Source organism: Hesperophylax consimilis, chromosome 25 (assembly GCF_061612785.1).
Source record: "Hesperophylax consimilis isolate HC1 chromosome 25, BYU_Hcon_1.0, whole genome shotgun sequence".
NCBI classification, from domain to species: Eukaryota; Metazoa; Arthropoda; class Insecta; order Trichoptera; family Limnephilidae; genus Hesperophylax; species Hesperophylax consimilis.
The window spans coordinates 28258049-28283831 of NC_142860.1; the positions used below are offsets into that span (position 1 = coordinate 28258049).

The following is a 25783-nucleotide window of genomic DNA, read 5'->3' on the forward strand; positions in this document are numbered from 1 at the left end:
ATCAAATAACAAATAATAAAATGAAAACTTTATTTTATTTTAATGAAAATATGTTGTTTATTACACCAATAACTGGCATGGCCAAATTCACTCCCATATTTCACTAACTGGCCAAATTTGGAGAAGAATTGACAGAAACACAACCACTCTTTATATGCTGCCATATTGGATTTACTGCTTGGATTATCATAGATGGCGCCACTAGGTCCACTTTACAAATTAAACAATGTTATGAAACATTATTGTAATATGGAGGCCTATTAGAAGGTTTTTATTGGAGCCTTGCCAGGTTTTGGGTCCGTAAACTTAGGGAGGGATTTTAGGATTTAAAATTAACCATTCAGATATTTAGATTTTTTGTTTTGTGGTGTGATTTGCACGTAACAGTCTTGGGAAAACATTACCAATGATTATACAGGTGACTGGTTATTTAATGCAATATATTTGAGGATCTAAAAAAGGTGACATATTTGAGCAAATAATTTCATGGGAACATAGTGTCAGTTCTTAACTACAATGGCGAAATAATTTAAATTACGTCCGCAATCGGTTAGATAACAGAACAATCAACTTGTATTGCTGCAGAAGAAGTGACGTTAGGAACGGCGTCTCGAGTAGGTAGGTATTACACTTTCTTATTAAATAATTCAAATCAACTGTTCAAGAGTCACAACTGCTCCCAACCCTCGGGAGGCAGTGAGACTATGGCATCCTCATGCGGGGTATGCTATGAGGCTGAAGGTAGCGGGGAGACAAAGTACCTGGATATTCAGATCTTGTCAAACCCATTTCAAGTCTGAATGGTCCACTCTGGAACTTGCCGCAAATATACTATACATTATTTTAAATGACTTAATTGTGAAATAATATAAATAAAATTTACTTGCGCATGCCGGGATTTGAACCGGCGACCTCCAGCTTGCTAACACGGGCATAATTGACATATGACATTCATTTTTCACTTAATATCTCAAAAACTGTTGACACAATTTTCACATGAACTTTTTTGTCTGTAAATATGATCTTCTTTACTACGTCTTCCAATATTTCGCATCAAATGCTAATCACCATGTATGTATGTAAAAATGCACATTACTTACAATTAATTGTTTTATAAAATCAATATATTCACTTGAAATGTACATATATTATGAATTAAACTATGAGTATATTAATATGTTTACAAAAGATTTCGTACTTCTAATGACTGTCTCTATTTGAGGCTTTACATCAAGAATGCTTATTAAATTATATTAGATGGTGTCTACTAAGAGTTGAAACTATACTAAACGTTAGACAGGGAGAAAGAATCTCATTCTATGGGCAAGATTATTTCATTATACATTCATAATTTCTTACCGCATTGATAATCTCATATTTCGGTGGATATGTTGGAAGAATAGATTTTATTATCAAATTCAAAATTCTCTCGGTAATCCGCTACTTGATCTAATATCTACTATAGTCCAGTTATTATACTAGTTGAAAGCACAAAATCAAACTCTAACTCAGAGGTATTCGCATGTCAAATTCTGTGTCCGCCGCGTGCCTAAACACGAGCGCTAAGCCAACTATACTGATCGGTCAGGTAATATTACTCTTACACACTCAGTTACTGTACTGCCGTCTAACTTGCTACAGCTCACCATTTTCCCAGTCACCAGAGTTCATTATTGTTGTTTTAGAACAATTCGGTTAGTCTTCCGTGTATTCTAGCAACTGTTGCTTGGTTTCTGTTCGTTAAGTTTACAAAAGCAAGCGTCTTTTATTTAAACCAAAAAATGGAAATTTTACGAAAGATTGGTAGCGGTCATAGACATATGAATATTAGTAGACCTGCCCTAAGTGATTAAAAGCGTATTATTCCCCACTCCCCATACCGGTTCCATTGGAGCCGGCTGTGCTCGCGTATGGCCTCAAGTGAATTTAGAAAACGTGACGTCATCATTCTTGTGCGAACTATGGTCGAGGCATCATCGGTTCATTTTACGAAATAACACGGCAAAATGGTGGCTTGTGGTATGAAAACTTGTAAAAATAGATGTGAAAAAGAGAATAAACCCAATTGTCGTATTACATTCCATATATAAGCATTATTTTACTTTATTTTAAGCATATTCACATCGTATAATATGGATCAGTTGTAAAAACATATACTATCACATCGAGATATGTCTGAACACAAAGCTGGTTGGTTGCTGGGAAGTAAATTATGAACATTTATAAAAGTGTCTTAACTAAATACGTAAACGAAATATTCGACTCTGAAAATAGAAGAAATTTATTTTGCCGAATTTGGACTTCGCAAATTTGTTCATAACGTGGCGAGTAATTTGCGCTCCCATGTAAAAATGTCTATTCATTCAAAAGCAGATTTTACTTTTAAGAACTAAATGGTGATATTATAATGCGAGATGCCTATATACTGTCAGATTGATTTATTGACGAATCACAGTCAGCTTTACCCCCTTCGTTCTTCAACAGTTGATTTTACCCCTCATCTTTAATTTCTAGTCTATATATTCATATGTCTGTGGTAGCGGTGTTTGTTTGGTTTTACGAAATATCTGTTTTAATTCGGAGCATATTTCGTATGTACGCACTATAATCCATAATACTAATTGGACACTTGCACAGTTTTTGAGGTGGCGGATTAGAGAGAGAGTACTACATTTCCAGTGTGGAGTTGAATTATAAAGAAAAACTTATCCATTTTCCATAGTTGTTCTTATTGCTCTGTTAAATGGCTTTGTAAAATGTTGACACTTCAAACATAACCACTGGAGCGATGGCTACCCAAATTAGGTAGGTGATTTTTATAATTCTTATAAAACCCTAAAAATAAAGGACAAATGGTAAAATCTAGGCGATTTCAGTGGCTTTAAACCGCAGTAAGCAGTTCATGTGTTTTCTGTATTAATATTTTTAGGTATGTTATTAAATAAAATAAACATCTGGAAATATCCATCGCTCCAGTGGATAAATAAATTAAACATAGCCCCCTGTTTTGTAACCATATTTCAGTAGAAACTTTAGAATCTATTGCTTCTCTCTCGGCACTAGGATATCTAGTGAGACTAGTTCAATTAAATATATTATATTCATTACTACATATATGGTTTACTATAAGTTTTGGGATCAAAGGCAGCGGATACCTACGTAGGGTTACTGTTGCTAAATGCTATTATATTATGTATTAACAGTAAAGAATGCAAGTTAGTAATAATCAAAAGTCTTGTGTTATGAAATCCAATATACTTTTTGTACGTCTCGGCTAATATCAAAATGAGATACAATAAAATAAAATGAATGGAATACCAACGTACGAATAAGTCTGGAAATAAAACTGTAGATTTGTATAAAAATCAAATCCATGCCGCCTGCCAGACTCCCTTCTTTATATAAATACAAAGATGTATCAATGAAGAAAACTACATTGATCATAAAATAATATAATATTAAATTCTCATTTGGTTATTGCACAGTTGTGAAATACAAGTTAGTTTATACATACTAATAATCATTTCTAAGTGTAATTACAATTAAACTCTTCACTTTAATCCAATATACACAAAATATTACATTAAAACTGATTGACTACAGAACTATGACATAATATAATCACTGCAGAGATAAACCAATAGAAGAGTGTCCGTTTTTTTTCTTGTTATTTCTGGTGAAATCCATCAAATATCTAAATTCTTTCTTGAATAGATAATCAATTTCATTGGCCTCTCTGGGGACTAGGAGCCAAAAGGTCTTATGTCATTTTTACTTCTAGGCAATCTGTTCAGTGCATATATAATAAATAATATTAAAAAATACAGAATGAAGCCCCTAATTATTGTTGTTTAGGACATTTTGTATAGTCCTCCGTGTATTCTAGTAACTGTCGTATTTATTATGTTTTTGTTTGTTCTGTTCTGCCTTTTTTTGTCTGAATAAGTTTACAAAAAGAAGTTTTTTCGCAAGCGTAAACATAACATATTTATTTTAAACCAAAAAATTAAAATTTTTTGAAGATCAATAGGCGTGTTTGTTGTTACGAAATAACTGTCTTAATTTTGAACATATTTCATATGTACGCACTATAAACTGCCGTTTTCACTAATTGGACACTTGCTTGGTTTTTGGAGTTGCGGATTAGTGAGACTCTATATTACATTTTAACCACTTGGGCTAATTTAATTTGTTCGCTTTGGGAACACCTCATATGGTCGTATCTCCCTTACTGTCTAAACGGTGTTGGAAAGAGAAAATCTCACGCTTTATATTCAAATCTAGAAGATAACCACAGAATAATTCAAATATACACCTCAAAAAAACCAAAGGACTGCAATTTGAAAAAAAATTATGAATTTTGTGAATTTTTTATCAATTATTTTTATACGAAATGTTAAAAAGTCAGGTGACAGTAACGTTTGTAATACATTTGAGTAATAAAATGAGTATGTTTTTTACTATATTTTCAATAATTTTAGTATCAAAAAAAGTCAGGTGATGTTTATTTGTAATAATAACATTTGAAAGCGTATTTCATTACATCTCAAAAACAGCTTTTAGTTTTCAGATACATTCAGAAATAATCCATTTATTTGGATTTATTACAAAGCGGTAGTACTCCGATCTTCTGATAGAATATGCCAGAGGCCTGAGGGTTAAATGTTTATAACAGATAAGTGAACCTTAAGATTGTTACTTATCCCTGGTTTCTAGTGTAAACTAAATTCAATGTTACCAATAATATTTTGTGCATTTCATTTAATTGATTGATTGTTTCGGTAATTCAGAATTGATAATTAAATAATTTACTTAACGGAAATCTAATTAAAAAAACATATAAAACGAATATCGTAGCCGATAAGGCTAATTAATAGATGGGTAATTTGAAACATTTTACAGCGATTAATGAATAAATATTTTTAATTAAATACTTACAAATTCATATAAATATTTTTTATAAATATAAAAGGGAGATATGAAAGATATAATTAAATGATTCATAATTTGTGTGATTCAATCTAAAATATAATATAATTCATCTTGTTTTAGACACAATTATTACATCAACTTAAAATTAGTTTTTTTTTTCTTCTTCAATAAGTTTTCCTATCTACTCGGTCGAAATTCAGCGCAACAGCTGTCTAAATGTTATATTTAAAACAATTTGGCACATACTGACCAAACATACATATTCACAATAATTATTTTACATTCAAAATTCCAAAAAAGACAACACATCTTAATTACCACATCAAAAATAGATGATTTATTTCAATTAATAAAAAAAATATATGTTTTCAGTCCGAGAGAAATCGACTTAGATCAGAGTGAGAAATTGCATTGTGTGAGAATGATATTCCCAAATTATTATTGCAAATTGCTTAAAAAACATATCTAAAGTTGTTTAAAGCTACGTATCATTTCCAATTGGTGATACTGATGTTATTTTTACTGTTGTTATTTCAATTTTAACGTAATAAAGTGGGGTTAGGTTGCACTTTGACCGGCGCCGTGATCCTTAGATGGATATCTCCCAGAACCAAAGTGTAAATAATATCAAAGCAGGAATATTCCTTGAAAGACTGGCACGTCCTTTAATATTGCTTAACATTGGTTTTAAAATTCCAATTATTATTCCCTATAAATACTACATATATATACATACAGTACTTGTAGATGAAAACACATTCAATAAAACCAAGGAATATATTTTATTTTGTATGTATTCATCTATATATATATACTCAATCATTTTGTGTTTCTTCTATTCATTATGACTCTTGTGTTCAAACTAACAAATTAGAAACCGAACAACAAATTAGCCATCTCTATCCATAAACACAAATATGTAACAACTTTAACTCTAAAAACATAAAAAATTTTGAAAAAAAAATCATTCACACTTTATTCTTACAAACACATAATATTATATAAAATCTATGATGGGAAAACATGAGTTCAAAATTATTACATTTCAGGGGAGCAAAAAAACAATAGTAAAAATGTGTACAAGTTTTATGTACGCACTTTGGGCAGATGCTGCAGTGCTGTTATGTATGTAGTGTCTTTCAAATATTTCGTAAAAACGGGTTTCCAACAAAAAAATTCTTCAACTGCATCCAACATAAAACACATTGCTGGCAAGCAGAAGTTTGAAAATATGTTTTTGTGACTTTTTTTAATTTTGAACAAACAGGTTTCTGGAAACCATTGGAAACCCCCTGGATGACGACAATGGGTTCATTTTCATAAAAGCCTCCCATAAATGTCTCACATTTGTTGACATGCCATTGGTGGTTATCACCTAGTTCAAAAACATTTATTTATTCATATTCAACCACTTGAAAAAGACAGCATTAGCTATTCTGGGGAAACTACTCAAGGTAGATTATATACTATTTTTTGCAAATCTATAAACGCTTTATCTGGTAAGATGGTACATGGCGCTCAAGAAGTTTAATCAAGTCCTCCCATCATAGAACATAGTATGTACGCATTTCCAAATAGGGTTACAAGCTCTCAATGTTTTATTCAGAATTTAATTTAACGCTTACGTGATAAAACACTAAACGTACTTTTACACCAATATCTGTGACAGCTAAGTTGCAAGTTGTGGCGACAGGCGTATCTAGGTAGATTTGCGAGGGAACTAGTATTTTCAACATGAAAAGTCCCTCCTAAATGTAATACTATTTGCAGTAATACTAAAGTAAAGTAGGGCGCTAGGCCGTTAGTATATGTACAGGCAATATCAGGTAGGAGGTATTGTTGAAATTTACAAACACACAGATAACTTATATTATCTTATTGAGCTTTACATTATTTACATACTCACCCGAGAAATTAACTAAGATTATCCAAAAATAAAACAGTACAATTACAATATACAACCATCCACACAGAATACACTAGGTTTATTCATTTTTGACACAACAGTGTTCCCAACTCATCATATTTGTCTTAATGTCCAGTTCCTACAACATCCGTATTACGTACTAGCTTTTACTCGCATGATATGAGGGAGAAATTACTGTACAAAGACCGGGACGAAAAATAGCCTTTTGTCACTTCCCAGACCTGCAACTATCCCTATGCAAAAATCACATTGATCAGTCGCTCCGTTGCGACGAGAAAGAAAGACAAACAAACACACTTTGGCATTTACAATATTAGTTAAGATTATATTCAGAAAAATAGGTCCATGTTATACGCCCGGTTAATAATAATTGTATGACTTTTATAGCGCCGTTTTTGTGCAAAATCACCTCAAGGGCGCTGGTTGCGAGCCAGTTGACACGGTAGGGGTGCCCGTGTTCATGGGATAAGGTTTGTTCAGGTCTTGACGGTGGATGCGTGGATTGGGAGAGACCGTTTGGAGGAGACCCTTTGTCCTCTCCGGCCAGACTCTCTGGATCCATCGCCTTGCACCGCAGTGGGAGGGATGGATTCATACGTCTGTCATTGCTGGACACATGACCCCCTAGATTTCTACCCACCCCTCACACTTTTTTCCTTTCCAGAACACCCTCTCCTTCCTTTATATAAAAAAATACCCTAAACACAACATCCCAAAAGATGAAAAGGTGGATGTAATTTTAAAAAAGAACCAAACCAAATCAGAGACAGGATATTTTTGTGCTGAGGCAGGTATTGAACTCGCAATCTCTTGACTCAAGACAAGTACTGTATGCTGTGGAGGGTTGTTTTTTTTATTAGGTAAGCAATAAAATCGTTATTTGGACCCAATCCTTGTAACTTGATATAAATAAATACCATTGTAAGTGTTTCAAAAATATTATATTATATTAGGGCCAAATTAAATTTGATTACAAATGGGCCTACCTAGTGTATTCCAAATCGATGCTTACATTAATAAGAGTGTGCGGACAGACAAATATTAAATATTGTACATTTATTAGTTGTAGACAAAATAAAAAGTTTGGGTTTGGAGAAATTTCCCATTATTGGCAGCGGATACACATACAAAAATAATGAAAGACTTAAAATAGAAAATATGAAAATAAATATTTAAAAAATCATTTGTATTATTACTATACAACGCACGAGAACACATATTTTTGGTTTCCTAGCCCAAAACCTCAACTCGGTTCTCATTTTAAAATATTACCATCAAAATTACTTAATAAAATAATTTACAAAATACATTATGCGACACCAAAACACCGACAGATAAATAATTATAATATGGAATACAAAACTTGATTCTTAAAAGCCGGCAAGATGGCGCCGCCAGGTGGAAATACTAAAGGTATCAATAAACATTTAATAATTATCAATTTGATAATTAAAAGGTAGATTTTCAAATATAAAAAAGAGGTAGAACATTTGTAAGGTGGGCTTCATTCCCAGTGGCTGTGTTTCAAAATGACGATAATATTTTGTAAATTGTATAAAAAAGCAGGTTAAATATGTGACTGTCTTTTAACTGGTTTTACACATATACTTTTCAGCACAGAATGGCTAATGTGAAACTGAGCTCAAAAGACTGTGTTGTTGTTTAAAGAAGGTGTAAAACAGATAAGCGTTGAAAGACAGCCAACCAAAGATATGTTTCAAAAAGCATGAAACAAAAGAGAAATTCCATCAAAAAACACCTAGCAAAGACAGGAAAGGTATCAAATGACAAGAATCCTAAGGTAATGAGTGATGCATCTAAAGACGGCCAACCAAAGACAACCGTCAAACAGATCAATCAAAAGACGGATATTAAAAGACAATCATCATAAAAACAACCAGAAAAGGCATTAAAATACAGGAATCCAAAAACATCAATAAAAAGACATTAGAAAACAACCATAAAAAAAACAGCCAGGAGAGGTTTTAAGCCAAGCATCCAAAGACAGACAGCCAATGAAAGACAAGCAACAAACAATAGTACAAATCAAAGAACACCCATTAAAAGACATGTGTAACTGTAGAATCAAGAACTATGCTTGACGAAATGAACAAAACCATCTTTTACTCGTGCTTGCTTTCCGAGACGGGTGAGGTCAGCGTAATGATTGGTTGACATCGGTTCCCAGTATTGCGGCTGTTGCTGACTTGTGTTAGGTTGTGGCTGAGCCTTGCCGAGTGTTGCTGGCTTCATCAGCTGTTGGGGTCGGGTTGGGCGGGGGGCGGGGGGGCGGGAGAGGTCAGCAAGTGCTCGGGGAAGGGAACCTGCTTCATGCGAGCTGACACCTTTTTCTGGAACAACACACAACCTCATTAGGGAACTTTTACACAGGTTTTGTCCAATGATACATATTTTGATATGTAATAGAACAGTTTTGTATCAAGTACAGAATTTAAATAATTGATTTTGGTTTTCTGCAATCCATAAGGTAATTGACATAGAATAAAGAAGAACACAAGAAGTACTTTGTGGTTCAAATATATGCCCAATCGGGGCTTAAATTTCAAAAATGTATATACAAAATTCTAATGGGATGGAGAACTACGAAGTCAGGCAGGTGTAAGTGAGATATAACCCTGGGCTATTGGGCTAAATGGAATATTTGTTTCCATTCAAATTTGTATGGAAGGCACTTATACTTTCTAGTTTTCTTTTTTATTCTATGGTAATAATCACACACTATGACATCATATGAGTAAGGCAAAGGTTTGCAGTGCTGTCTATTTGGACTTTTCTATGCAGGATCTGAATGTTCGTTCTTAAATGAATCGCCTGACGTAGCGATGCTAAAATTGAAGGAGGTAGCTAAATATAAAACATTTGTAAAAGTGTCTTAACTAAATAGTGTAACAAAATATTAAATTTTGGACACAAGCTTTGATATTACAATACGAGTTGCCTGAATACCGTCAGATTCATTAATTGACAAATCATCGAAAGCGGGACAGTCTTGGCTCGTGCATTAATTTGAATGTCTATGGTAATAATTAATAAGTAAACTTTATATCATAACCATCGTATAGTGATTCAATCACCTCTCAAAGAGTGTTAAAAATATGAGTTTTTATAATTATCTCTAAATTTTTTTAAACTAGTTCTGACCTCGGACTAAAATAATAATGGTTACCAGATAACTTATCAAAGTGACAATTCAACACACCTTTAAAAAGAGATATAAAGTCATGAAAAGTGATGAAACAAAAACCAGGCTAAATAGGGTAGGTTTGTAGGTTAGTTTTTTCATCGCTTTTAATAACTTTATATCACTTTTTAAAGGTGTGTTGAATTATCATGGAACCAATAATAATAATAAAAATAAATGCTTTACAATCTTCTTTTTTTTTAAACAAATAGAGATAATGATATCCTCATTGGCATCCCCCATGCTGAGGATTTAGTAATACGGAAAAAAAATATTTATATATATTTATCCGTAATACAACCATCTCCGTGGTTTATCACAGATCTCGTGAGCACTCAGGCCTCAGGCCATGGGCCCATTGTGCCATCTCCCATTTCACCTCATTCCTTTAACAGTGCCCTGGCCCCTTTGATAAAGTGCACCGGGGTTGTCCTGCTTCCGCAATGTGTCTGTCCCAAGTAGCAGAGTCTTATTCCATTCAGGACGGGACATTGGCACCATAGCTGAATTGGAGTCCTTTCATTCACTCCCAACAACTGCATTCGTCTCCTGAGGTGGCAGAGTCCCGTTAGTAGTCCTACCAGTTCCATCAGTGAGTGCACAGTCCATATTGAGTAGTTGCCAGGTTCATTGAGAGCGTCGGGTTTGCACCCGTGCATCACGGGTTCCAATAAGGCAACACTTTCACAAATCACATAAAAAGTATTAATGGTTCGATTGGTGGTTTGGTTACCTTTCTCCTGAAGGGAAAGCAACCCGTGTCTTCCTCAGGTGGTTCCGGCATGACCAGCAAGTCCAGCGATGGAGTGTCATCTTCGCCCCAGAGCGTCAGTTCCTGGAAGCACTCCGTCTCGATCATCTCGTGCTGCCACGGGATTGACACGGAGCCCGTGTTGAAGCGAGTGTAGAATGTATCATCAGCTGTATCCAAAGTCACTCCCTTCACTGTGGAGAACTGCTCGATGTCAAGAACGTCCTTGGCGTAAACTGCGTGCGGCTGGAATTAGTCAAGTATTTGATATTAACAGATTGCCGGTCTTTTATTTTATAATACAAGTCTATGGCATTATTATGAATACATGCCCAGAAGACAAGCATTAATGGATGAGAGTTTTCATCCTTAGAGCCTCTATATATTGCACTGTATTTCTTACAAGCAAACTATCAAAATCTACGGGAAATATTTTCAAATTTTATTCGATTGAAAATAAATTTGCAGTTTTTGAATGTAGCAGATTTAAGACTCTCAGATTTGAGTATTAAAAATTGACATAAGGAATTTTGAATGCAATCATATAAAGTTTTTAAAGCAGCTATCCAATGATTTTTATAGTGTAAACTGTAATTACCACTTACACAAAACTAAAAAATATTTAATTAGACAAAGGTATTATGAACATTATTGTCATTTCACTTTTTTCATTTTATGTATATAAACATGTTTATTGAAAAATTAGCAAACCTTGACAAATATTTTCAAACGCTCACCATTGTTTTAATAATAATAATATTATATCAAAGTTTTCAGGAGTCCTACAGTAAACTTTTAAATGCAAATACGAAACTTGGTGTTCTCTCTTTCGAACACTGTTTAAATCAAATATCTCATTGTAATACAAAATGAGATATATCTCCTGAAAAGGGTGTTTGATATCTGGGAGAAATATCTTCCAAATAGCTTTAGAGGTTAAGAGATTTGAATGAACTTACATCAGGTATAAAGGGGGCTTCTACCATGCCCGCTTCTAATCTTCTCCAACTGACTGGCCTGGAATATAGAAAGAAACGGTAAGATAAAGTTCACAGTAGAGGTGATGAAAATGTAAAAAGTATAGAATAATTCACTTCTATTGACCAGGAGCACAGAAAATCAAAGAGGTCATTTTAGTGAAATAATATTGAATATTGAATTCCTACAGTGTAAACAAAATCAGCTGGAGTTGTAAAATATAACAAATTATTTATTTTATGGTCGGGGAATTTGTGTGTATTTCCACTTTGCAATGAAATCCAAATAAACGGAATATTTCTTATTTTAAACAAATGTTATTATTGGAAATAAACATGTAATTTAGTTAAATAGAAAATTGTAAGGCAAAAATGAAAAAGTTTTAAAAATGGCTCACATTAAATTGTTTTAAAGACAGATGTATTATAAACATTATTGCCACCTGACTTGTGTCGTTTCATATAAAAATAACTAATTAAAAAATCAAAAAATTTTCATTAATTTTTCTCAAATTACGTTCGGAACTTTTGGTTTCGTTGAGGTGTACATTTTAATTCTTCTGAGGTTAACTTCGCGATACATATGAATATAAAGCTTGGTGTTTTCTCTTTCTAACTATGACAGAAAGGGAGATACAACGATTTCTACGAGACCATATGAACTGTTCCCAAAAGCGAACAATTTAGACTGAGGGGTTAAGGAGCCATTGCAATGTATCATAAGTAGAGAACTTATTCACAGCTGTTTCCAGAGTGTGGTGGGGATCTCATCCTACTACTCTTAAATTAATGTATGGTGCTCTAGTGCGAAGCCATTTGGATTATGGAACATTTCTTTTTGATCCTCTTCCTAAATATTTGGACAAAAAACTTGAAAGAATTCAGTCCAAAGCGCTCAGAATAATTATTGGAGCGATGAAATCTTCTCCAATTAATTCTCTCCAGGTAGAATGTGTTGATCCCCCCTTAATTTTAAGGAGACAATTCCTAGCTGATAAATATATTTTTAAATCTTTTTCTATATCGCGTCACCCTTTAGAACAAAACCTTGACTATTTGTTCAATTACTTAAATAACGAAAAAAGATCGACAGATAAAAATCGACTTCCTCTCCTTCTAAAAAGTTTTCTTTCATTCAAATCTCTGTCTTCTTCCCTCCAAAATCTACAAAAAGATCCTATCCTTCCTATTTTCACCATCCCATTTGATTCTATCAATTATATCCCCAACGTTATAACTTCAGACTTCCGAACTGATATTTTAACCTCATCTAATCAAAATGTTGAGGAAAAATTTAAAAACATTACATCTTCTAAGTTTCCAGAATTTTCTCTCATTTACACAGATGGTTCTAAGTCTGATAACAAAGATTGTGGAGCTGCGGTACACATTCCCGAATTCGATTTAGATTTGTCTTATAAATTGCCTAAAGAAATTTCCATATTTACTGCAGAATGCTTCGCAATTGAACAAGCTTTGAGCCAAATCCAGCTTTTCAATATTCGACGAGCCTTACTGTGCACTGACTCACTAAGCGCAGTGTTGAAAATTTCCTCAAATATCCATAAACCAGAAGACTATATTATTTATAATATCAGAAACACCCTTAAATCTTTAAATGAATTAAATTTCGAGACAATATTGGTTTGGGTCCCTGGCCATTTGGGAATTGAGGGTAACGAGAAAGCCGATTCTCTAGCTAAACTTGGAACAATTTCTGGCTCTAATCCTTTAGATTTTAGAATTCCTATCTCTGACGTCATCCCAATTCTTAAATCCAACATGATCCGCTCCTGGGAAGAAAATTGGACTAGTACGAAAACCCGAACTGGTGCTTTTTATGCTGGAATACAAAATCATATTCCAAGTAAACCTTGGTTCCACGGCAAGAAAAAATCCAAAAGATTTATATCCTGTATCTCGAGAATGAGAATTGGTCATTGCTCCATTGCATCCCATTTGTTTAAAATCCGGGTCCTAGATAGTCCACTCTGCCAGTGCGGCATGGAAAATGAGACTCTTGATCACGTTTTCTTTAATTGTAAAAATCATTCATCCTTCAAAGGCATTTATCGTTTACTTATAAAAATCACCCACCAATCTCCCCTTAGTATTCCTTATTTACTTTCTCTCAACAATTCTCGCATTTTCTCAGTTCTATACAAGTTCATAGACTTGAATGACTTCAATATTTGAGATTTCCTATTCCCGTATAGATTTCCCATAAAATTATAACCATCTCCCTTAACTTTAACGGCACATAGCACTCTCTTTAGGGTGAATTGCCTAATACAAAAAAAAAAAAAAAAACTTATTCACATTTATTCACTGAAAAGGGAGGGGGTGGGTGGTTGCTTTTTACCAAGATAAGAAAAGTTGTTACATTAAAATGGTTAGTTTTAGAAATACATTATTATGAATCAACAACAATGTATCAGGAGCTCAGAAAATCAGAAAGGTAAGATATTACCTAAACAAAGGGAATATGTATTAGTTTGACATTTAAAATAAAAATACAGTTTTAGAGGTAAGTAACTAAGAAATAATAACAATTCATTCTCAAATCTTCGATGATTTAAAAGACTACTCAAACACCTCGAAATATGTGTATGTATACATAATTCCACTGGGGTACTATTATTATTTACTGAAAAGAACTTATTTATTTAAATACAAACGGCACCACATGTGCCATTAACGTAAATATAAAAATATAGTTAAAAGAACAAGGTATAAAGTACACAGCATAAAGTTTAAAATATAATATACGGTATAAAGTGGAAAGTATAACTTACGGTGTAAAGTGTAAAATTAAATATAAAGTTAAGTTAACTTGTTGGAGAATGAATGGATCAGGAGCGGGAGGGAATAAAGGCAAGGAGGTGAAGTTGGTTACCTGAAGAAGGGATGCTGCTTGACCTGCGCTGCCCCTCGCCTGCCAGCGCGGCACCCCAGCCGCTGCTGCCAGCGCTTGGCCAGGAGCTGCTGGCAGAGAGACTTGCCCGCCTCGCAGAACTTATTGGAATACTTCTCCTGCTCGTCCTGAAAACAACAATACAGGACACATTCTTATAATGACTGGTCATTTAGTCTGGGGTCAGAAACTGGCTTTCAAAACCTAAAGATTCAATTTAAACAAGATTTTTTAGAAAAGACTACTGACAATTAAGCAAGGAAAATCACGGATGAGGTGATTGCATCACTAAATAACGTCATACAGAAAAGAAATTCATCTCCTAGACTACTTCAAGTACATAACTTGTCGGTAGGAGAGAAAAGGAAAAATATTATGTTTCTGCCGCAGATAGCTCCGTTGTAACCTCTCATTCTCAGAAAGAGAGATGTTACAATGGAACTAAAAGTGGAAAAAAATAGGTAAGGAAATGTAAAATACAGAAGTTCTCACAAAAAAGGAATGAATTACAATAATACAAAAGGAAGAGCATTAGAACAACAAATTTAGGGTACTTTACATTGAGTTTGAAGACATTTATTAAAAGCATTCTGCCTTCTGACCAATCAATGTAACTTTGGAGGTGAAGATCTTTGGAACAAAACGCCGGGAAGATAGTAAGAAAGGAATAATTACTGTAGTGTTAATGTAGCAATCACGCCACAAAGGAGTGCTAATTGCCCAACTTTAGTATGAATTCAATATTGAGAGTATTCAAATTATAATATGTAGAGAGAGAAGCTGGAAGGAATGGGAGAGGGCACTCGGAGTGAGACAATCCAAAGTACTCATAAACAGACCAGACCCTAGACGAACCAGGCAACTACTCTAACTAACTAACTAACCATCACGCCGTTTCTCCGCAGGGGTAGGCAGAGAGGACGAACCGCCAAACTACTCCTTGCCTCATTCACATTCATACATCGTCTCATACATACTCTTCTATTATTCTGACTTTTGACATGGCCTGATTCACTTGATCGTGCCAAGTCTTCCTCAGGTGTCCCCGACTTCTGCTACCATTCACATTTGCGTAATATATTCTCCTTACACTCCCTTCTTCGCTCATTCGCTATACATGCCCAAAACATCTAAGCGTCCCTTTCTTAATCTTACTCATTACGCTTACATCAAGCCTTGCACTCTTTGCGGATCTCCACATTTCTCACACAATCATACACGGTTCTACCATACATACGCCTCATACTACTCAATATGAACAATGCACTCACCGAGGGAACTGGTAGGCTGCTAAAGACTACCACCTCTCAGGAGACACATGCGGCTGTTGGGAGTGGAAAACACCAACAGATGCTGGAGATCTGAAGAGAGTGAAGAGACTCAGACTCGCCTATGGTGCCGATGTCCCATTCTAATGGGAACAAGGCTCAGCACGGAAGAGACACATTGTGGAATCAGAAGCCAAAAACTATACCATAAACAACCCTGGTGAACATTATCAAAGGAACAGGGCTACTATCAAGGGAATGAGGTAAAATGGGAGATAGTACAATGGGCGCATGGTGCTCACGGGTAAATATGCAAACCATCTCCGTTTTATTAATAAACAATAATAAGAGAAGCTTTGTTGGAGAGCATCTGCGGGGAAAGCCAAATCCAACCCTGAGATGTAGCACCGTGATGATGATGAGGAGAAGATTTGTACAGTTCTAAAAAGTACCTTGACTCTCCTGTCCACCTCTTCCCTCTTGACCTTTTCCTTCCTGGCGCGGAAGGGGGCTTGTCCCTCGATCATCTCGTACAGGAGGCAGCCGAAGGAGAACCAGTCCGGGGAGAAGGCGTACTTCTCATTGTCTATAACCTCGGGAGCTGGAATGTCAATTATTAACAGATAAGTCAAACAGTGGTCTACAAATAAAGATGTACATACATATTTAGTTGTATCTGACACAAAGATAATAGAAACAAAGAGAGATATGCAAAGCAGCTGTGCAATAAAAGTTATGCGTTTGGGGTGTAGGTAGAAACAACGACAGGGCGCTACTGATGCTGCATAGGTGCAATTTGCAGTAGTAGTGAGTCGATAAGATCTAAATGGGATTGAAATGATAATCTAGTCTCTGGATTGATGAAAGTTGGTAGTCTTACGACTTACCCATATAGCCCACTGTTCCAACTCTCCCCCGAACCATCTCTCCCTCGGGAATGTCAACAGCCAGCCCCAGGTCACTGATTCGCACATGGCCGGCGTCGTCAAGCAGGATGTTCTCTGGCTTGCAGTCACTGGAACAATTCAAACATATGGATACAATTAGCATACGTACGTACGGTGTTCATGTAGCAACACTGCACAACTCAAGAAGGTAGATAACCTGAGAAAGAGCTTCCAAATAAACTTATTAAATCGAAAGGGCCAAAATGCATCGAGCGTTCCTAATTACAGAGGCAATTGAAATCCACTAAAACCTCAATTAATATTAATAGGAACGACGGGGCTTAGCTTCATAGTCCTTGGTATTTAAATACATTCATTTAATTAATTATTATACCGAAATACCAGACTTAAGAGGATTCAGCTAAATATTTTTGTACGGCTCAAAAAGTCGACTCAATTTAACGACGACTCAATTGAACGACAGCTCAATTGAACGACGGCTCAATTGAATGCCGGCCCAATTGAACGACGGCTCAATTGAACGAAGACTCAATTGAACGGGAAATTGGGTACGGCTTCCCCGCTACGGCTCCCCCAATACGGCCCCCAGCCCCCAGCGAAAGGGTGTGAATGATCGTACGACGCTCTGTACCGGTACGCCGCCTCATACCACAAGAAAAATAAGATGGTATATAGTTACATATTATAGGACATTATGGGACAGGGTAGGACAGTCAGACGCCGTTCACGTCTCTGAGTATGCAATAAAATTTTTCTAAAATGTCTCCTGATAAAAAATAGTAACCCTTCAATTAAGCCGTAATACGGTTTACCGGCAGTCGTACAAATAAGGCTCATCAAAAAAAGTTTGCTCAATTGTGCGCCTCATACATAAGCGGCTCATTTCTACTTTACACACTTAAACACACAATTCATCACAATCTACGCACATCTGCTCTAATGATGGATACTGTAACATTGTACGAATCATTGGCTAAAGAAGGACGAAGCGCAACACGGCGAAATCAACACGGCAATCCCATTTGTTTCATTTACCTACATATATGTATAACTAACTTTAGAAAAAATTCACCAATTCCACGTATATGTGCCCAATATAATACTACATTTCAAAACATAGACATTTTTAGCAATACACTTCACAAATATCGATTAGAAGTAACTCGTACGATCGAAAATTAATACAATAGTATGGAATGTATCCAGAGCATCTCTTATCCTCATCCTAAATTCCTATTCCTCCCCTCCTCACCTAAAATATATATATTTTATGCAATAAAACTCCATCTCCAATCAATTTTAATATAGGAGACTTTTTTGGCTTGACTGTATTTAACATGTATATATTTATATTTTATGTATAAGCTGTTTGTCTCTTACCTTTATCAATAAATAAATAAGTAATAACCCAAATTTAATCACTATAATATTTTTGGCCATGAAAATCTCAAATATTATCGAACTAATTAACTAATCCAAAATGACCACAGATGGTCAAAACTACAAACGAGCTAGGCAAAAGTGAAGAAGCTATTAGGATTATTATCAGGACATTCCACCTCGCAACGCCTGTCACATCCATCCATTAAGAGTGGAAAGTAAACAGTAGAAAACTTTACGAAAAGACTTTTTAGATAGAGAATGGTCAAATACCTGGGAGTTGAATAATACCGTATACCAGGGGTACTTTGTCAAATACCCAAACACAGCCAACCTTATTGGGACTATGTTACTGTAAGTAAGCTTGGATAGTGGACCACATTGAAATTAGGCTTTACTTAACCGGGATATCCCTTCAGATATCTTTAACTCCTTGTGTGGTTATCAAGTTGATACTGATGTAATAAAAGAACTTGAATTCTGTATAAGGGAGGGTGGTGACAATACTAACCGGTACACAATCCCCTGTAGATGCAGATGCTCCAGGCCGCACACCACCTCAGCGGCGTAGAAGCGGGCGCGAGTGAGCTCCAGTCCAGGGGACGGGCCGCCCATGTTGTAAATGTGGAACTTCAGATCACCCCCTGTAATAATAAGATACCAAACATACAAAATCATACATGTTAAAAAAATCTCAAGTGAAAGTTAAATATGCATACATTTTTATAATTTTTTTTTAATAGAAAATGATTAAATTAGTCAAAACAAAATTTCTCAAAATACCAACAAAAAAATTTCGTGCACATATTTTTCTACTGAGAATTTGGAAATGCAATATTTTTTTGAAAACTATTTATTCTTCAAAATAATTAATTAAAACAAATCTGTGTTTTCAACTTGTGACATAAAAATTACTACATATCGTTACATGATATGCACTCCGTCTCGTTCCAGCAGCACCGTACAGACGAGACAGAGCGCGTATGACGTGATCAGTTGCGACGTATAGCAGTATGTTCAAAAAATGTAAATTTTTTAACGCAACGCAACTATGTGGTTAATGGACACACAGAACATAATAAAATAATAGGTTTTTTTTTTTTTTATATTAACTCCACACAGGAGGCCCTGAAGAAAATAATTTCCCTCAGGGCCTATGTCATCTTTGGGGATGCTGTGTGGAGGGTCGTTTTGTGGAGAGGAAGGAGTGAACATGGGTCTTGAAGAGTCCCATGTTGTAGGAGGGAGGAAACACAGAGGCCGGCAGTTCGTTCCACAGCCGAGCTGTTGAACTTAAGAACGAATCGTAGAAGCGACTCGTTCTCATGTGACAAGTGTCAACTGTGTGCAAATGTTGGGCGCGCGTTTGGCGTGTATCCCGACTACGCACCGGTGCCGAAGGGATCAATGACGCTAGTTCCTCAGAGCATCTTCCATTGTAATACCGATAGAACAAGGACAGCATACCTACCTGACGCCTGTCTCTAAAGATTGCAGTCCGTCTGTTAAGATTGGGGAATCTATCAAACAGACCGCCCGTTTTTGCACAGAGTCTGGGGTTTTTTTCAGGTATTTAGGGGCTCCGGACCAGAGATGGCTGCCAAATTCGACAGTAGGGCGCACTTGCGATTTGTACAGGGTCAGCAGTTGTGTATTATTAAAGTAACTGCGGGCCCTGTACAGTACGCCCAGCTTCTGAGAGGCCAGCTTTACTCTGGCTTCGATGGAGCCCCCGTACCTGAGCTGGTCACTTATAGTTATACCAACCATATCAATGGAAGGCCTGTTCGGAAGATTGCTTCCGTTGAAGGAGACTAGATTATCATTTGGATCCCTTTTAGACGTAATCAGACAGGATTGGGTCTTTGAAACATTAAATTCGACGAGATTATTTTTACCCCAGGAGGAAATACTCTCGAGATAACCGTCCATTCTCTGCTTCAAAGCCCTCCGAGCCGTTGGAGTTTGTGTGCCCTTTGGGGGCTTGTCAAACAAAAAGCTATCATGAACTGTACTGTCATCCGCGTAACAATGAATCGGTGCACATGTCAAAAGGTCATTGATGTGCAACAAAAACAAAGTCGGAGACAGAACCGATCCCTGTGGGGCGCCAGCATTTATGGAGTGCGAGGAAGAGGTGAAACCGTCAGCAACCGCCTGAATCGACCTATCCTTTAAAAAGTCAGCAATCCACGTACACAGGGATGCGGGAAGTCCGTAAGAATGCAATTTGTTGACAAGTCCTCGGTGCCAGACCCGGTCAAAGGCCTTGGATATGTCTAGTGCGACCGTTTGGGTCTCACCGTGACGTTCCAGGCACCGCCCCCAAACATGCGTCACATACGCGAGTAGATCACCGCACGAGCGGTTCCGCCGGAATCCGTATTGACGGTCGTTGATAATTTTGTTCTTCTCGAGGTATGTGAGCAGTTTGTCGTTGATCACACGTTCCATCACTTTGGACAGAACTGATGTGATCGCTATGGGGCGGTAGTTGGCCGGGTTGGAGCGGTCACCTTTCTTGGGAATAAGGTGAATGACCGTTTTTTTCCAACCAGAGGGCACAGTGCCACACTTCAGGGACATTTTGAAGAGCTTAAGAGGTTAGTATAGGTGGGCTGAGTTTCTTCATCAGAATCACTTTTCTTTAATGTTCTGTTCAGTTATAGAACCAAAAATATCTTACCGTTCATGATAGTCAGGACAAGACAGAGTGCGTCCTTGGTCTCGTAAGCATACGCCAGACTGACCACGAAGCGGGAGTTGATCTTCTGCAAGATTTGCTTCTCGATAAGCACCATGGCCTCGCCTTTGCGCTTCTTGATGCGCTTCTTCTCCAGCTTCTTGCACGCATACATCTTGCCCGTGGCGCGCACCTGCAATGTTACATCATCCACTGTTACTATGCAATACACCCAGGCTATCATCACATTAATATAAAATACACTAAATATACATTCCTGACAACAAATAGTTTTGAAGAATTATTCTGTCGTCAGTAGCCAGCTGTGTACAGCGTCAGCTATATTGCATGAGCCTAATGTAGTAAAAATTCCCCATCCCGCTACTAGTTTTGTCCTCTGTTGAAGTCCAATATTGTATCATAGAATCGAGTCCAAACTCCAACCTCAAGCCCTCTGTTGAACTCGATCACTTAGAAATTCCATTTTCAGGGAGGTAAGCAACTGCTGCCCGTCACCCATTGAATTCTATAAATCAGCATACAGGTGAACACTGGCTTCTTGAGTTCGATACAGCTCCTTATAAATGTAGCATTAGCGGATGTGCACCGATACTCGTTTATTGACCTCCTCACATCAGTATCTTTCAGATTTCATTTGATATCAATAGTTTCCCACTACCAGCTGACAGTAAAGAAATAAAAATGTAGATTCATTTATTATGTTTTTAAGCGCCTTCTGAAAAATGCACACCCTCTGCGGTATTCGAACATGACAGCCGAGGAATTAAGCGATGCATAGCAGATCGTGGTGCCGCACCCTGCAGCAGTTATTCGGAACAAGAAATATAAAAAGCATTGACATACCTGACAGGCGCACACCTCCCCGAAGCCCCCCTTGCCGAGCACGCGGTACATGCGAAAGGTCTTGTAGGTGACGGGCTGTGCCTCCAGCCACTTCCACTGCAGGTAGCGGTGGAAGTACATGGAGGTCTGGAACTCGCAGAAGGGGGCCTCGGCCAGAAAGGCCTTGACGGCCACCACACAGCCGGCAAACACATCCTTAGGGGCGCCTGGGGAAACAAAGTTCTCAGATTAGAAGTCGATCAATCCAATAAAACTTTCAGGCTCCATTATAACTTTATTTTATTTTAATAATAAGTACAACTTCAAACCTAATCAATAGATAACATTCACACAATACATATGACTCTACACAGACCCAATCCCCTCCCCCTCCCTCCCACCATACTCTCCCCATCGGCTATGGCAACTATATTTTTCTTTTATATTCACTAATAATTAAAATATCGGTTGGCGCCAAAAAAAAATGGCCAAAGAAGCAAAGCTAGCAGTCCACAATGGAGTGCTGGTACCTACGCTGATGTATGACAGTGAGGCATGGAACTGGCAAAGGAAGGTTGAAAGTAGACTGAATGCTGTAGAAATGAGATCCCTGAGGAGTATGTGTGCAAAACCATATGTGAGAAATGTGGAGATCCGCAAAGAATGCAAGGCTGATGTAAGCGTAATGAATATGATTAAAAAAGGGATGCTCAGATGGTTTGAGCATGTAGAGTGAATGATCAAAGAGAGGAGTGTAAGGAAAATATATGACGCAAATGTAAATGGTAGAAGAAGCCAGGGACGCCCGAGGAAGACATGACAAGATTAGTGAATCAGTTAATCAGTTACTGGAGTCGAGCCATGACAATAGTCAGAATATTAGAAGAGTATATATAAGATGATGTATGAATGTGAATAAGGCAAGGATTATGTGCCAAGACAGAGTTACTCCCCCTTTTTCGTGGGGCCTTCAGAGAACCAAGGAGTAGTGGAGAGGAGAGGTGAGGCCCTCTTTCCTCGTGGGGCTTTCGGGAAAGCAAGGAGGAGTGGAGTGGATAGGAGAGATGAGGCTGTCATCCTTCGTAGGGCCTTCAGGGAACCAAGGAAGAGTGGAGAGGAGAGATGAGGCCCTCTTTCCTCGTGGGGCTTTCGGGAAAGCAAGGAGGAGTGGAGTGGAGAGGAGAGATGAGGCGGTCATCTTTTGTGGGGCCTTCCGGGAACCAAGGGGGAATGGACTGGCTTGGGTTTCCGTGCTAAGCTGTACTTGTCTTTCATGTGATTTCCCTAATATATGTTTTAACACTCTAAACACTCTGAACACTCTACCGGCCTATGAAATTAGTTTTTTGCTTACGCAAGAAGAAAATGATTTGGTTTACTTATACGAACTTAAACCCTGTGGGGAGACTTAAAATGAAGGCTGTTCAAATGCCAGTAAAGATCAATATTTCAAATTTAAAATTACTGCTGTTTTGAAAATACGATAAAAATATTGAACGACTTTTTTTTGTTTTGCTTTTACGCAAAGAAAGTATTGAATTCCGTAAATCTACACATTAGGGTTATAATCATGCAAGTAGCTTATTGTTAACTTTGGTAGACACAAAGCATTCTTTTTAGGGTGAATTGACTAATACAAAAAAGACTTTGGTAGAACTAAAAAAAAAAGCTTTTCAGCCATAGTGAAAACAAATAAATAAAACTCGATAAAAAATGATAGTTTGACATATTCAAAAGCTTATAAAGCCAAAAGTAACAATGCACTGGGCAACAATGGACTATCGGGCAATATCCCATCATACTCCAACAACAATATGTTGCATATTCCATTGGACATTCCTGATTGGATGTTATCGACACATGTGAGTGGAATCCATTCATCCAGTGGAGTACAATAATACAAAGTGTGCACTGGAGAGAAAGAACGATGGAAGTATGTTATGGGCGTGTCCGTGGGCAAAAGTTAGATCAATATTTCTTTATTCTTGGTGGTTGCCTCATTACAGAAGATCGCGACTGGTGATCATGGAGCGAGGTTTGTTCGGGTCTTATCGGCACATGCCAGCGCCTCGTTTTACTTGTTTTGTTTTAGGATTAATACCTAATTAGTAATTTGTATGTACGACATTTTGCGATTTTCTTTCTCGCTTTCTACCAATTACAGCAGGGCAGCATACTCGCGGCGTTGTCTCGGTACCGGATAGATCCGAGCCAAACAGAAACCAGTCAACTTCTCACTACACCACGCACATCCTTACAACCAAATAGAACACGCTTTGAATTCGTGTTTGATACCTCTGCTGTAAACAGACGACGCCTAGTTCTTCCAGAATGGATATACTATGGCCATGACTGCTTAATTTTGGTGAAATTGAAAAAACGTTTTCGAATAACGAAGTTCTTTATTAACCCGAAAGGGGGTAATACACATCCCCCAAACGAGAGATTTGTGCGATATCTAAGTTGTTTTTTACATCACATACTCTATAATAAATTTAGATTTTATAAGTTTAAAGAGTTTTAGATCATCGAAAAAAATAAACGCTTTAACATCATTATGAAATAAAGTAACAATATCATTATGAAAAGTTTAAAAAGTATTGGGCCTAATTGTGACCCTTGAGGTACACCGCTTGTGGCCACAAATTTGTATGACAGGTTAGAATGATTTATTAGTTGAAGAATTCTATTAGTTAGGTAGCTATGATAATTTACCCCAATTTTTACCCCTAATTCCGAATTCGCAGAGTTTATTAAGAATAATTTTATTGTTTACTGTCAAATGCTTTCACAAAGTCCGTATATATTGAGTTAACTTAGGTAATATTTCAAATGAGCATGATATAAATTGATAGCATAAAGAGAGATTTGTTAGAGTGGATCCGCCCGGCATAAAGCCGTGAGAATTTTTGTGAGAAGTCATACATAAATAAATGATTGACTGCTGGATGCGAAGATGGACGATGTCCAGTTATAAAGGTAGATATAAAAAAAATTGTAGCTAGTTTAGAGTTTGACTGGAAAGGGCAAAATAATATTATTACGATTGCTCCGCGTTATCTGGGGGACCCCGGTGATCCCGCTTCGGGAGAACACTTGTTTACCTCATGTGAGTAACCAAATTCGTACTGAGCAAGTTAGACCAAGTAAGATAATCATGTCAATTCATGCAGGGTTGTAAAAATCGCATAGTCTAACACAAATTGATGCCACAAACAAGGCACGAACTGAAGTTGGATAGTCCGATACAGTTTTTCAAACATTGAGGAACCAATGACGGCGATAGAAAATATATAATTCTTTTAATAGTGTTTTACTTAATTTAAAAACTAACTAACAAAGTGGCGAATACCCAGTTTTGTTATAAGAAAGTAAAACAAACTATTATTATTTATTTTTAATGACAAACTCATGTTTGAGAGACAAGGTTTTTTATGCATAGCACAAAGGATAAGATATTATTTTTAAGCAACAATTATGAGCCTGAAACACCTATCCCACCGCCCTAATAACTTTTGTTATCGCCCACTTTGAGAAAGACTAGGTTAAACAGAATTTAAAACAAACATTGTCACGCACTAGGGATCGAAATGTCTTAAATATACATTAATTTTCTTTTAATTTGGGTAAAGATATCACTTCTAGGGACTGTCTGTTCTCTGCGTGTGTGTGAGTGTGTGTGTGTGTGTGTGTGTGTGTGAAATTCGTCATTGGTAAGTTGTGTGGTTGTCCCTAGCAATGCCCAGTGACCAGTGACCCCGCATTATCTGGGGTCAAACAGGTCGCCGTCCAATGAGCGTTCATTGAATTTCAATCAATCGGCCATGCTGTCATAGAACATAGATAATGGCTACTTGGTCAGACTAGACTGCAGGGCTTTGAAACAGAAATAAAAATGAGAAAAAAGATACGGTCGCATCTAGGAACTGAACCCAGGACCTTAGCCTCGCCGGGGCTCTGCTCCGGGGCTTCAGAATAGAGCTCCGCCAAGGCTAAGT

General features: G+C 36.9%; 1 protein-coding gene across 1 annotated transcript in view; it reads right to left on the minus strand.

Moving 5' to 3' along the window:
* Positions 1–7208: 7208 nt before the first annotated feature.
* Positions 7209–25783, minus strand: part of Gprk2 (G protein-coupled receptor kinase 2) — a 241790-nt gene continuing 223215 nt past the window's right edge. Inside the window, exons 5-13 of the mRNA XM_089646948.1 lie at positions 21807–22012; positions 20946–21135; positions 18771–18903; positions 16859–16986; positions 16424–16572; positions 14686–14831; positions 11772–11829; positions 10795–11058; positions 7209–9210 (exon numbers count right to left, since the gene is read on the minus strand). Coding sequence (XP_089503074.1) covers positions 9112–9210; positions 10795–11058; positions 11772–11829; positions 14686–14831; positions 16424–16572; positions 16859–16986; positions 18771–18903; positions 20946–21135; positions 21807–22012 — 1373 coding nt within the window. The 3' untranslated portion in view covers positions 7209–9111. The remainder of the gene's footprint in view (positions 9211–10794; positions 11059–11771; positions 11830–14685; positions 14832–16423; positions 16573–16858; positions 16987–18770; positions 18904–20945; positions 21136–21806; positions 22013–25783) is intronic.